This window comes from Chlorocebus sabaeus, chromosome 12, assembly GCF_047675955.1.
Source record: "Chlorocebus sabaeus isolate Y175 chromosome 12, mChlSab1.0.hap1, whole genome shotgun sequence".
Taxonomy (NCBI): Eukaryota; Metazoa; Chordata; class Mammalia; order Primates; family Cercopithecidae; genus Chlorocebus; species Chlorocebus sabaeus.
The window spans coordinates 100,677,780-100,693,042 of record NC_132915.1 but is presented as its reverse complement, the minus strand read 5'-3'; the positions used below and the strand labels follow the sequence as shown (position 1 = coordinate 100,693,042).

Sequence of the window (15,263 nt, the reverse complement as noted above, 5' to 3'; positions counted from 1 at the left end):
CCATCTGTACTAAACATACAAAAACCAGCCAGGAGTGGTGGCAGGTGCCTGTAATCCCAGCTACTTGGGAGGCTGAGGCAAGAGAATTACTTGAACCCAGGAGGCGGAGGTTGCAGTGAGCTGTGATTGCACCATTGCACTCCAGCCTGGGCGACAGAGTGAGACTCTGTCTCAAAAAAAAAAAAAAAAAAGAAAAAGACATTATAAAACACATATCATGATCACTTAACAATTATCAAACCAAGTAAATCAACAGAATGCAACGCAGATACATAGTTAACTTATATTTACATTCTGGTAGTTGACATTTAGTTGAAGGCAAAGCTGTCTTCATAATCAGAAAAAAATGCAATGCATATGAAAAGACAAAGTACAAAACACTTTATATACATTTATAATAGCCTGCACAAAAAACCCTCAGGATTACAGAGTCTCAATTTCAACGTATTTCAAAAACACATTAAACATGTTTTAGAGAGTCAAGTTCTGCCGGGCGCGGTGGCTCAAGCCTGTAATCCCAGCACTTTGGGAGGCCGAGACGGGTGGATCACGAGGTCAGGAGATCGAGACCATCCTGGCTAACACGGTGAAACCCCGTCTCTACTAAAAAATGCAAAAAACTAGCCGGGCGAGGTGGTGGGCGCCTGTAGTCCCAGCTACTCGGGAGGCTGAGGCCGGAGAATGGCGTGAACCTGGGAGGCGGAGCTTGCAGTGAGCTGAGATCCGGCCACTGCGCTCCAGCCTGGGCCGCAACAGAGCGAGACTCCGTCTCAGAAAAAAAAAAGGGGAGAGTCAAGTTCTTCCCTGTGATAAATCTAAACGTGTTTACCAGGCAAGCACTCAGTTTGAACTGTGTTGCTACTCTTATCCTGTCATGAGTTTGTGGGAGATACTAAATTCAATAACTCACACGGAACTCTGATAAGCTACAGAAAATTGCTTTCAAAATAACTGAACACAGAGTCAGAAAGCACCTGCTATCACAGTCTATGCTATCCAACAGAGCATTTTCCCTTAATGGACAGAAAATGCCCTAAACTAATTTTCCATTTGACATTCTTAGCAATGTGATCGCCTCACCTTTGTCAAATGTATAATTGGCCAGGCGCGATGGCTCATGCCTGTAATTCCAGCACTTCAGGAGGCCGAGGTGGGCAGATCACCTGAGGTCAGGAGTTCGAGACCAGCCTGGCCAACATGGTGAAACCCCGTCTCTCTAAAACATACAAAAATACATGCATGGTGGGGCACGTCTGTAATCCCAGCTACTCAGGAGGCTGACGTGAGAAGATCACTTGAACCCAGAAGGCAGAGGTTGCAGTAAGTTGGGATCATGCCACTGCACTCCAGCCTGGGTGACAGACCAAGACTCTGTCTCCATTTAAAAAAAAAAAAAAGTATATTTGACAAAATATATGTAATACAGAAGTTGGGATACCTTGTATTTAATTAAAACTTGTGTGTAAATGAAAAAGCAAACAATGACAGCATACTAACCTGAGTCACTTGGCAATACCTCTACACTCCAAGCTTCACTTGTTGTCTCTGATATGGTAGAACCAGTGCAGGGGTCAAGAAGCACTGACCCTGAACCTGGGAGGCACAGCAAACTGCCTAACATGTTCTCTGCTGCAGCACCTGTATAACCAGTGGGAAGCAAAGGGTTAACAAAGATCCTGTTGGAAAGTGCAGTGATAGTGGAGAAAAGCCAAACATAAGCTAACAAAATCTCTTGGCTGGGCATGGTGCCTCACACCTGTAATCCCAGCACTTTGGGAGGCTGAGGCAGGCAGATCACTTGAGGCCAGGAGTTCAAGACCAGCCTGGCCAACGTGGCGAAACCCCGTCTCTACCAAAAATACAAAAATTAGCCGGGTGTGGTGGCGTGCACCTGTAGTCTCAGCTACTTGGGAAGCTGAGGCACAAGAACCTGGGAGGCAGAGGTTGCAGGGGGTGCAGAGATTGCAGTGAGCTGAGATCATGCCATTGCCCTCCAACCTGGGCAATGGGAGTGAGACCCTGTCTCAAAAATAAAAATGGTCGTGTCATTTTGGGACTCTGTCTCAAAAAAAAAAAAAAAAAAAAACCAAACTCCTCTCTACCTACAAGAAAGAAGTCAAGGTAAGAATAACTTCAATCAAGCACACCACTAAAAATACAAAGTTCCTACTTTGGTCACAATGGCACAAGACCCTTTTCACCAGTTTCCTCCAGTTCACCTTTGACTCTCCACAGAGAAAACACACATCATTCAGTCAAGTAATTTCAACAGCTTTAGCTTTGATTTTTCAGCAAATTTTACAGGGGTCCTTAATACTATTCTAAAATTTATAGCCCTACAGGGATTAAAAACATTGAGAGTTTAACCACAGAATGTTAGGCTGGCCAAATATTTTTTCTTCCAGCATATTAGTCACTATTCAGGGCAGTAAAATATATTCACAGGAAAATACACGTCTTCAAAGCACTCACTTAACTGCAAATACAACTTATTGCGCAAACACAGCTAACTGCCAAGAACAATACTACTTTGGCATCTGGAACAAAGTAATGCAAAACCAACTAAGAAATCTATTTACACCACTTAAAAATACAAATTGAAAGTATTAAACATTATTATACGTCTGTGTTAAAAATACTCAAGTTCAAAAGGCTTCACTACTTTTGATTAAACCTAATAAAAGAACAATTCTACTTCAGGGCATGAAAAAAATTGGAAAAAAGTTACCAATAAAAGTTACCTTTTAAAGATATATCATAAAATAATTACAAATAAAATAATGTCTGGAACTTGCCTAAACATAATGAGGGGAGAGAAGAGGGTAGTGGGTAAGAGAACAGATGAAACAAAGCTGGCCATGTGTGTCTAACTCCTGAAGCTGAGTGATGGATACACTGGGTTCATGATACCATCGTCTCTTGTATTTGTTTAAAATGTTCCACGATTTAGGTCGGGAGCAATGGCTCATGACCGTAATCCCAGCACTCTGGGAGGCCAAGGCAGGTGGATCACTTGAGGTCAGGAGTTTGAGACCAGCCTGGCCAATATGGTGAAACCCCGTCTCCACTAAAAATATAAAAATTAGCTGGGTGTAGTGGTGGGCACCTGTAGTCCCAGCTACTCAGGAGGCTGAGGCAGGAGAATCACTTGCACCAGGGAGGCAGAGGTTGAAGTGAGCTGAGATCGCACCACTGCACTCCAGCCTGGGCGACACAGTGAGACTCCATCTCAAATTTAAAAAAAAAAACAAACATAAAAACTTATTGGTTACTATGCTCACTACCTGGGTGGCAAAATCACTTGTGCACCAAACCCCAGCAACATACAATTTGCTGTAACAATTTCCCATGTAACAAATCTGCACATGTACCCCCTGAACCTAAAATAAAAGTTGAAGAAAAATAAATAAATATATAAATTAAGTTTTCCATGATTTAAAAACAAAATGAAGATAAGGGTTACAAGACTATATATCTTTCAGAACTCATAAAACAGTATCCAAAAAAGAGTGAATTTTAGTGTCTGTACATAGCACCTGAATAAATTCCACATAAAAAAAAAAAGGGGCAGGAGGATCGCTTGAGCTCACTAGTTCAAGACCAGCTGGGTAACAAAGCGAAATCCTGTCTCTATTAAAAATAAATAAAAATTTAAAAAGAAGAAAAATAAAAACCTGGTTACCCTTTGGAACTGAATTAACCCTTCCAGAAGTGAATTCATTTTCTTAGAGAACAGCAGTATCATATTATTGTGAAGGATTTTATGGCTATAATCTATAAGAATTTTCATCTTAAGGTTAGGTGTTTGGTTTCAAATGGATAATATACTAATCAGAGACAAACTAAGAACGTATATTATGCCCTGGAAACAACACTTGACCAGAAGCTAATTCAAAACACTGGTTTTTCTTGTTTTTTTTGGGGGGGGGGGGGCAGCGGGGAGGAGGATGGGTAAGGGGTGGGATTAAATGTAGAAAGGAAAAACACTGCTTATATTTAAGTAAAGAAAAAAGTACCCAAATGTCTTGTTCCATACAGTTATAACAATTTCCCGGATGGTGCTAACACACACAAGGTTTGTCAGGGCACTGGTGTTCCCTCTCATGAAAGGTCGGTGGATCTGAATAACTAAACCGTGATATTTCAGAGACATTAAATGGCAGTTACCTGCAATTTCTTGCAAGCGATCTTCATCAATATTAGGGTCAAAGTCACTCCCCAAGACGTCTGTACTCCAGGTCTCACTCACTGTTTCTGATATGTCCCTATCATCTGTTAATCCCATCATGTCACGAATTTCAAACTTCCTTAGCTTATCATCAAGGTTATCCTGTGTTGTAGCTATCAAAAACAAAATTAAGCACTTTAAAAACAGTAGCACAGCTATGACTTTTTAATCAACTTTAAAGAATTTTATCTCCATGTTGATCAGACTGGTCTTGAACTCCCAACCTCAGGTGATCCACCCACCTTGGCCTCCCAAAGTGCTGGGATTACAGGCGTGAGCCACCGTATCCAGCCTATCAATTCACTTCTTAATCTAGCATTTCGCATATGCCAACCACCTATCTCAGAATCTCCCAGAAAGCTTGCTAAAGAGGTGATATTTGTTCAACTTCTTTCATATGCTCATATGAAAGTTTCTCCTCCACTTATGCAATGGCCTCAGTCGATGCCTGAAGCTGAGGATCGTACCAAATCCTATATATTCCATGTTTTTTTGATCTGATAAGCAGTGACTAATAGGTAGTGTATATATGGATACACTGAACTAAGAAATGATTCATATCCTGGATGCGATAAGTGAAACTGTGTGAGATGTCATCACATTACTCAGAATGGCACACAATTTAAAACTTATGAATTATTTCTGGAATTTTCCATTTAATATTTTTGTACCAAGTTTGCCCGTGGGTAACTGAAGCCATGGAAGGTGAAACCATGGATAAGGAGGTACTACTTTATTATCTGAGTTTTCTCTGCTGTGTGCAACAAACTTAATCCTAATTGATACACTGATAAACCAATCCAGTAAAATACAGCATTACTTTTTTCAAGTCACACACACTCCAATGACAATACTCTTTTTCTTTCTAAAACTTGACTTCTTCTCTAGAAGTAAGACTTGGGAAATGGAATTTTTAAAAAGCTAACCAGGTAATTCTCATGCATACTAAAGCCTAAGAATCACTGTCTGAAACCTAGTTGAGGGCATCACCTTTTTTTTTTTGAGATGGAGTCTCACTCTGTCACCCAGGCTGGAGTGTTGTGGCATGATCTCGGCTCACTGCAAGCTCTGCCTCCCAGGTTCATGCCATTCTCCTGCCTCAGCCTCCCGAGTAGCTGGGACTACAGGCGCCCATCAACACGCCCAGCTAAATTTTTGTATTTTTAGTAGAGACGGGGTTTCACTGTGTTAGCCAGGATGGTCTCGATCTCCTGACCTCATGATCCGCCCGTCCTGGCCTCCCAAAGTGCTGGGATTACAGGCGTGAGCCACCGCGCCCAGCCCATCTTTATTTTTTTCAGTCAGAGTCTCGCTCTGTCGCCCAGGCTGGAGAGCAGTGGCGCGAACTCAGCTCACTGCAACCCCTGCCTCCCAGGTTCAAGCGATTCTCATGCCTCAGCCTTCTGAGTAGCTGGGATTACAGGTGCTCGCCACCTCGCCCGGCTAATTTTTGTATTTTTAGTAGAGATGAGGTTTCACTATGTTGGCCAGGCCGGTCTCAAATTCCTGACCTCAAGTGATCTGCCTGCCCAGCCTCCCAAAGCGCTGGGATTACAGGTATGAGCCACTGTACCTGGCCAAGGGCATCATCTTAAATGAACAAATCCAAAAAACTCTTTCAACTTCATCTTCCTAAGGCACCTCATTTCCTCATCCTCACTGAACCAAAAGCCTTCAGTGGCTTCCAGCTTACTACTAAAATACTGACATCCTTCTTTCGACAACAGGGATCCACCTACTCTTTAATCCTTACCTCACTCTATTTCCCTAACTGATACCTGAATAAGTACTATGGCTTCCCACCTCTTTGACTTGCTTATACTTGTCCTTCACCTAGAATGACCTATCTCCAACTCCTGCCATGGCAATGCCAGCCAGCCCTTAAGGCTAATATTTTTCTTCCAATAAGCTTTCCCTATACTTTCTTTCTTTTCTTTTCTTTTTTTTTTTTTGAGACAGTTTCGCTCTTTTTGCCTAGGTTGGAGTGCAATGGCATCATCTTGGCTCACTGCAACCTCTACCTCCCAGGTTCAAGTGATTCTCCTGCCTCAGTCTCCTGAGTAGCTGGGATTACAGGCATGCACCACCACCCCGGCTAATTTTGTATTTTTAGTAGAGATGGGGTTTCTCCATGTTGGTCAGGCTGGTCTTGAACTCCCAATCTCAGGTGATCCACCCACCTTGGCCTCCCAAAGTGCTGGGATTACAGGCGTGAGCCACCGTGCCTGGCAGCTTTCCCTATACTTTCAACCATATGTATCTCTCACTCAGAACTGCCAAAATACATTCATGATACTTTAAATCAATTGTGTACTACTTTTTCCCTGTTCTAAGTTTCTTGAGCCTTGAGTCTTTACATTGTATTCCTAAAATATTACAGAATTAAAATATCAAATATTACTGAATTTCAAGTAATTTATATTAATTTATTAAGCCTAAACAATCCACTTACCAACTAAATATATTTTGAAGAACTGAAGGAATGAAGAAGAAATGTAAGTTTAATGGTGATTATATAATCTCTTACTGAACCAAGCCAACTTAATGAAAACACACTGCTCATCTTGCAATCAGGTAAATTCTTCGCTACTTAGGCAACTGTGTTCCAGTTCACTTTACCTTGCTCATGTTCTAACAGCTGTAGAGCTTCAACTCCATTACTGCCAGAAGGTCCTGCTCCAAGTTCTGACACAGACTCTCCTTCCAGGTCTAGGGAGGACACTGAATTGGAGCGATTTGAAGGACCTAGAGAAATGTTTATAGCATGAGCAATCTTTTCAAAAGAGCCATGAGCCACCACATCATTTTTCATGCCTTGATAAAAGACGAACAACTGATTAAAGCGTTTTTAATACTGCCTTTATACTTTAAAAAAACACACGCCCTTTGAGATAGATATTCTGCTTCTAGGATTTATCCTAAGGTGCTAATAACAAATTAATCTGCTGGGCACGATGCCTCATGCCTGTAATCTCAGCACTTTGGGAGGCGGAGGCAGGCGGATCACGAGGTCAGGAGATTGAGACCATCCTGACTAACATGGTGAAACCCAGTTTCTACTAAAAATATAAAAAATTAGCTGGGCATGGTGGTGGGCGCCTGTAGTCCCAGCTACTCAGGAGGCTGAGGCAGGAGAATGGTGTGAACCCGGGAGGTGGAGCTTGCCTTGGGCCGAAATCATGCCACTGCACTCCAGCCTGGGCGACAGAGCAAGACTGCGTCTCAAAAAACAAAACAAAACAAAAAATATAAAAATGAGCCGGCCTGGCGGCACATGCCTGTAATCTCAGCTACTCAGGAGGCTGAGGCAGGGGAATTGCTTGAACTCGGGAGGCAAAGTTTGCAGTGAGCTGAGATCGCACCATTGCACTCCAGCCTGGGCAACAAAAGTGAGACTCTATCTCAAAAAATAATAATAACAATCTAAAGTTGCTTGTTACAGATATTTTTTCTTTTTTTTTTTAATTGAGACGGAGTCTCGCTCTGTCGCCCAGGCTGGAGTGCAGTGGCGCGATCTCAGCTCACTGCAAGCTCCGCTATTCTCCTGCCTCAGCCTCCCGAGTAGCTGGGACTACAGGCACCCGCCACCACACCCGGCTAATTTTTTGTATTTTTAGTAGAGACAGGGTTTCACCGTGTTAGCCAGGATGGTCTCAATCTCCTGACCTTGTGATCTGCCCGCCTCGGCCTCCCAAAGTGCTGAGATTACAGGCGTGAGCCACCAAGCCCGGCCTTGTTACAGAGCTTTTTTTTTCTTTTTTCTTTTTTAGGTAGAGTCTCGTTCTATTGTCCAAGCTGGAATGCAGTGGCACCATCTTGGCTCACTGCAACCTCCGCCTCCCAGGTTCAAGCAGTTCTCCTACCTCAGCCTCCCAACTAGCTGGGACTACAGGTACACACTGCCACGCCCGGCTAATTTTTTTGTATTTTAGTAGAGACGGGGTTTCACCGTGTTGCCCAGGCTGGTCTTGAACTTGTGAGCTCAGTGAATCCGCCCACCTTGGCCTCCCAAAGTGCTGGGATTACAGCCCAGCCCAGAAGTTATTATGTCCGAAAAGTGGAAGCAATCTATAGATTTAGTCACAGAAGAAAGTTGAAAAAATTATGATATGCCCATGTGAGTTAAGGAAATCAGCCATAAAAACCATGTAATTTAAGAATGTTAAATTACTAGGGAAATTGTTAATGCCATATTATTAAATTATAAAAGGTTACAAAACAGGATAAACCTAATTTTGTTGTGAATAATCTAAAACATCAACTGCTATTAACAAAATTATGAGATTATAGGTGATTCTATTTCTCTGTTTTCTAGAATGAACATACATATGTGACTTTTTGGAAAAGTTAGAATAAAACATGAAGTTATTATATTTTAGGTTTCTCTTTCAATGTCAGTAAATTTGAACTATTGTCTTTAAAAAAAAAAAAAAATTGGTCCTAGTAGGTGAAATGACATATTCTTTTTTTTCTTTTTTGAGATGGAGTCTCGCTCTTTCATCCAGGCTGAAGTGCAATGGCGCAATCTTGGCTCACTGCAAGCTCCACCTCCTGGGTTCACGCCATTCTCCTGCCTCAGCCTCCCGAGTAGCTAGGACTACAGGCGCCAGCCACCATATCCAGCTAATTTTTTGTATTGTTAGTAGAGATGGGGTTTCACCGTGTTGGCCAGGATGGTCTCGAACTCCTGACCTTGTGATCCGCCCGTCTCAGCCTCCCAAAGTGCTGGGACTACAGGTGTGAGCCACCGCGCCTGGCCTGACATAATCTCATTTCACAATCTTGGCTTTGAATTTTCTTTTTAATACCTATTTCCATTGTATCCTGCTTCAGAAAGGTATGTGTGAGTGTGAGTAAAGGAATACAGAACATTTAAGAGTATACACAACACCTTGAAATACTGGTAAGTCCATTTTTTCCCATTTAGACATGCATGATATCCTTCTAAAGGAGCTCTATAAGCTTTGGTATATATTAATACTGCAGAAACAAAACTTGCTGTTATTTCTATTTAAGTCTGAATAAAGACTTATATCTTCTCCATTTTATATGACCAAAGGCATCTTGCAATCTTAATTTTATTCAGGAAACAATCTTTACAGCCAACTGTTCAAACTCATTAGAGGAAATCTTCATTAGTCTCCTCAGTGAGAGGCACAGATGGTGTAATTATAATTTATAAGCTCCTTTAGAAAATACAAAACAAACTATTACTTGAATCACACAACTCCTTGAATGAAATAACCCTTCACCTTCAGATATTCCTTCCAGATTATCACTGCAGAGGGAAAAGCGCAAGGTTTTATCAGGTTTACCATGGAGTTTGTTTTCATCAACAGGGACATCGCCTTGTCCTCCATCCGAAAGATGCATGTTTAGAACCTAAAAAATAAAATGTTAATTTTGGTTTATCAGCAGAAAGATTACTGATAAGGAAACAAACCACAGCAAATGCATATTTAACTCCTTAATCTTAAATTATCAATTTTTAACTACAAGCCCATTCAGAAGGTCTGTCAAGCTTTTATACCTGTGGAATAAAAGTATATTAATTAAAGCAGCTGAAGCTATGCCTTTCCATTACCCTACGAGTATCACAGATTGAACAGGCAACCAGACTACCAGATGAGTAGTGGTGAGAATTATACAAATCAGAGGTCTTTGGTACTTCTAATTCTGTCATGTGTCAATTATGTAACCTTGAATAGAAAAGTTATTTAATTCTCTAAGCCTCAGTTTCTTCATCTATAAAATGGTGATAGTATGTATGCCATGTAATTGCTGAGAATTAAGTAAAAAGATGCACATAAAATAGTTGTCATGTCACACATTAAATCTGCAAAATTTAAATAAAGTAAATAAACAAGGCCAGGCACAGTGGTTCACGTCTATAATCTCAGCACTTTGAGAGGCCAAGGTGGGCAGATCACGAGGTCAGGAGATCAAGACCATGCTGGCTAACATGGTGAAACCCCATCTCTACTAAAAATACAAAAAAAATTATACGGGCGTGGTGGTGAGCGCCTGTAGTCCCAGCTACTCGGGAGGCTGAGGCAGAAGAATGGCATGAACCCGGGAGGTGGGGTTTGCAGTGAGCCGAGATTGCGCCACTGCCCTCCAGCCTGGGTGATAGAGCGAGACTTCATCTCAAAAAATAAAAATAGAAATAAAATAAACAAAAATTTAAAACATACTAAATCTGCAAAATTTAAATAAAATTTAAAGTAAATAAACAAAAGTAAATAAATTCAACTAGAAGAAAACATGTAATCATGTTATTTTGTAGGCATGAAGATTTAATCCATCTAGTTTGAACGTCCACTTGATCACAACATACATACAGGGCCACAAAAGTCCATACCAGAAACTGAAGTATGACTTCACAGACATCTCCAGCTTAGACTGATGGCCTTTTTATAACACTTTCTATTTGCCAGATGACTTCCAAATAACATAATTACATCTCACTACTCCCTACAAGCCTCAAAACACAGCTTTGTATGTGTATCTCCACCTTAATGAAGAATTGAGTGCTTTGTTGAAAGTCACATAGCATATTTTAGGCACACCTGGGACTTAAACTCAGAGGTCTTGGCTCCCTCGGCTGTTGCTGAAATATGAAGGAAGAATAGTACCCTCACTTACAAAGAAAAACACTTAACCACAAAAATGAAAAATATGTGAGGCAATACATGTTATTTAGCTTGATTTAGCCATTCCACAACGTATATCAAAACATGTATACCATAAATAGATTCAATTTTTGTCAGCTAAAAGATAAATGATTTTTAAACAGATAAAAAAACCACACTCTTGGTTGCTGTTTTGGCTCTGAGTAAATTAAAGGTTTTGAAATGGTTTTATACATTTACACATGATGCCTTTAAATATAGGTTTTTTTGGCTGGGAGTGGTGGTGGCTCATGCCTCTAACCCCAGCACTCTGGGAGGTCGAGGCCAGCGGATCACCTGAGGTCAGAAGTTCAAAACCAGCCTGGGCAACATGGCAAAATCCCATCTCTACTAAAAATATAAAAATTAGCCAGGCGTGGTGGCGTACGCCTATAATCCCAGCTACTCAGGAGGCTGAGGGAAGAGAATCACTTGAACCCGGGAGGTGGAGGTTGCAGTGAGCCGAGATTGTGCCACTGCACTCCAGCCTGGGTGACAGAGCAAGACTCCACATAAAAAATAAATAAATAAATAAATAATAAAAAAATTTTCCCGATTTGCTTGAAATTAAATAGACATAGGCTGGGCGTGGTGGCGCATGCCTGTAATCCCAGCTACTCAGGCGGCTGGAGAATCACCTGAACCTGGGAGGTGGAGGTTGCAGTGAGCCAAGATCGTGCCACTGTGCTCCAGCCTGGGCGACAGAGGGAGACTCCATCTCAAAAAAAAATTAAATACACATAAAATTTTATTTATTACAAATTTTTTTAAAGATGGAGCTCATTCTGTCACCCAGGCTGGAGTGCAGTGGTGCAATCATGGCTCACCACAGTCTTGAACTCCTAGGCACAAGCAATCCTCCTGCTTTGGCCTCCTGAGTAGCTGGGACTGCAGGTACACACCACCAAACCCAGCTAATTTTTTTTATTTTTACTTCTTCTTCTTCTCATTATTATTATTATTATATTTTTGAGACACAGTCTCACTCTGTCACCCAGGCTAGAGTGCAATGGCACGATCTTGACTCACTGCCACTTCCGCCTCCCACGTTCAAGCGATTCTCCTGTCTCAGCCTCCCAAGTAGCTAGGATTACAGGCGTGTGCCACCACACCCGGCTAATTTTCGTATTTTTAGTAAAGATGGGGTTTCACCATATTGGCCAGGCTGGTCTCAAATTCCTGACCTCAAATGATCCACCCGCTTCGACCTCCCAAAGTTCTGGGATTACAGGCGTGAGCCACTGCGCCTGGCCTATTTATTATTAAGACAGGGTCTCACCATGTTGCCCAGACTGGTCTTGAAGTCCTGGAGTCAAGGATCCTTCTGCCTCAGCCTCCCAAAGCGCTGGGATTACAGGTGTGAGCCACCATCCCTGGCAATTTTTTTATTTTTGTAGAGACAAGGTCTTACTATGTTGCCCAGGCTGGTCTCGAACTCCTGGTTTCAAGCAATCCTTTCACCTCAGCCTCCCAAAGCACTGGGATTACAGGTATGAGCCACCATAACTGGCCAACATAAATATGTTAAATTTTTTATTTTTAAGATTAAGAACTTAGACTATTCACCATAGTGAGTAATGTAAAACTAAAACATCAGGAGAAAAATCATCTCAAGGCCTGAAGATTCATGTGAACTAACAGAAAAGGGATAATGAAGATATTTTTCCAAATCATATCCAAAGGCAAGCAATTTTGAGATGCCATACAGAAAGTCACTGTACAAAGTCAGTCACATTGGAGTATAAAATACAAAAATCGATTTTCATGCTTCTAAATCAGAGCATCTGCAAACTCTAGACTAAACTAAAACCACAGAATCTGAGTGCTAAAAAAACTTTAGCTGGGTACAGTGGCTCACACCTCTACTCCCAGCACTTTGGGAGGCTGAGGTGGGCAGATCACCTGAGGTCAGGAGTTTGAGACCAACTCGCCAACATATAGTGAAACCCTGTGTCTACTAAAAATACAAAAATTAGCTGGGCATAGTGGTGCATGCCTGTGGTCCCGGCTACTAGGGAACCTGAGGCAGTAGAATCCCTTGAACAGATGAGGTGGAGGTTGCAGTGAGAGCGGCCTCCCAAAGTGCTGAGTGTATCTTCTTAATGACCATTTATCAACATAAAACGTCTTTGTCTTTTGTAATCTTTCTGCTCCTCAGACTAGATAATCTCAACTGATCCATCTTCAAGTTCACTGATATATCTGCCTGTACAAATTTGCTGTTGAACCCCTCTAGTGTATTTTTCATTCCAGTTATTATACTTTTCAACTCCAGAATTTCTATATGGTTCCTTCTGTAATTTCTACCTCTTTATTGATATCTTCTATTTGGTGAGACCTTGTTCTCTTGGTTTTCTTTAGTTCTTTGTCCGTGGTTTCCACAGCTCTTTGAGTATATTTTTTAAAAATTGATTTAAAGTCTTGAGTAAGCCCAATGTCTGTGCTTCATCAAGGCCATTTTTGTTCTTTGTTTCTTTCTTTTCTTGTTTTTTGAGACAGAGTTTCACTCTTGTTGCCCAGGCTGGAGTACAATGGCGCGATCTCAGCTCACCACAACCTCCACAACCCAGGTACAAGTGATTCTCCTGCCTCAGCCTCCCAAGTAACTGGGATTACAGGCATGTGCCACCAAGCCCAGCTAATTTTGTATTTTTAGTAGAGATAGGGTTTCTCCATGATGGTCAGACTGGTCTCAAACTCCCAACTTCAGGTGATCCACTCACCTCAGCCTCCCAAAGTGCTGGGATTACAGGAGCGAGTCACCACCCAGCCATCAAGGACATTTTCTTTTTCTTTTTTTTTTTTCAGATGGAGTCTCGCTCTATTGCCCAAGCTAGAGTGCAGTGGTGTAATCTTGGTTCACCGCAACCTCGGCTCACTGCAACCTCCGCCTCCCAGGTTCAAGTGATTCTCCTGCCCTAGCCTCCTAAGTAGCTGATATTACAGGTGCACACCACCATGCCTGTCTAATTTTTGTATTTTAGTCAAGATGGGGTTTCACCATGTTGGTCAGGCTGGTCTCGAACTCCTGACCACGTGATCTGCCCAATTTCGCCTCCTGAAGTGCTGGGATTACAGCCATGAGCCACTGCGCCCAGCCTATCAAGGACATTTTCTATTAATTTTTTTCCTGTGAAAGGGCCATATTTTTTGTTTCTTTATATGCTTCATAAGTTTTGCTGAAAAGCAGATATTTTAAATATTATAAAGTGAGCATTAAAAAGTTAGGAAACAACAGATGCTGGAGAGAATGTGGAGAACACTTTTACACTGTTGGGGGGAGCGTAAATTAGTTCAACTATTACAGAAGACAGTGTGGCAGTTCCTCAAGGAACTAGAAACAGAAATACCATTTGACCCAGCAATCCCATTACTGGATATATATGCAAAGGATTATAAATCATTCTCCTATAAAGACACATGCACACATACGTTTACTGCAGCACTATTCACAATAGCAAAGACTTGGAACCAACCCAAATGCCTATCAATGATAGACTGGATGATGAAAATGTGGCACATATACACCATGGAACACTATGCAGCCATAAAAAAGGATTAGTTCATGTCCTTTGCAGGGACATTGATGAAGCTGGAAACCATCATTCTCAGCAAACTAATGCAGGAACAGAAAACCAAACACTGCACGTTCTCCCTCATAAGTGGGAGTTGAACAATGAGAACACATGGACACAGGGAGGGGAACTTCACACACCAGAGCCTATCGCAGGGGTGGAGGGTTAGGGGAGGCATATCATTAGGAGAAATACCTAATGTAGATGATGGGTTGATGGGTGTAGCAAACCACCATGGCATGTGTATACCTATGTAACAAACCTGCACGTTCTGCACATGTATCCCAGAACTTAAAGTATAATTTAAAAATTAAAATAAATAAATAAATGTTATAAAGTGGCAGTTCTGGAAATCAGATTACACCCCTTGGTTGTTGCTGCTTGTTGTAGTGACTGTTTATTTAATGACCTCTCTAAATTTTCTGTCATGTGTGGCCTCTGAAGTGTCTGTTCTGTTAGCTTAGTGGTGAGCACGTGATTTGGCAGATTTAACACCTGGAATAAAACAAAACAAAACATTTCCAAGTCTTTGAAATTTGGCTCTGTGTTGGGGCACTTCAACACTTAGCCAGGCAGTCTGCAACTGTACCTTAGCCTTCACTTCCTGCTTGGGTTCAGCCTGAAGGTTAGCCAGCAGTGAGAGCCTGGGTCTTCTAAGGTCTTTCCTGAGCACATGACCAGCCCTGGGCATGTGTACAACCTTCTAGATTCCCCAGAACATGTGGGAGCTTTTTCAAAGCCTTCGTGCCCCCTAGTGTCTCCTTCCCAAGCCTCTTCCTTCATAAGCAT

At 41.8% G+C, this 15,263-nt stretch overlaps 1 protein-coding gene across 8 annotated transcripts in view; it reads right to left on the bottom strand.

Annotated features, from left to right (window-relative positions):
• GAPVD1 (GTPase activating protein and VPS9 domains 1) overlaps positions 1-15,263 on the bottom strand; it is a 108,533-nt gene that overhangs the window by 34,931 nt on the left and 58,339 nt on the right. For 6 of the 8 annotated variants that reach the window (XM_037994101.2, XM_073021922.1, XM_073021921.1 and 3 more), the window contains 4 exons: positions 9,481-9,610; positions 6,848-6,973; positions 4,168-4,341; positions 1,498-1,638 (listed from right to left, as the gene is read on the bottom strand). In XM_037994101.2, coding sequence (XP_037850029.1) covers positions 1,498-1,638; positions 4,168-4,341; positions 6,848-6,973; positions 9,481-9,610 — 571 coding nt within the window. The remainder of the gene's footprint in view (positions 1-1,497; positions 1,639-4,167; positions 4,342-6,847; positions 6,974-9,480; positions 9,611-15,263) is intronic. The other 2 variants (XM_008006244.3, XM_008006246.3) reach the window with 1 other exon arrangement.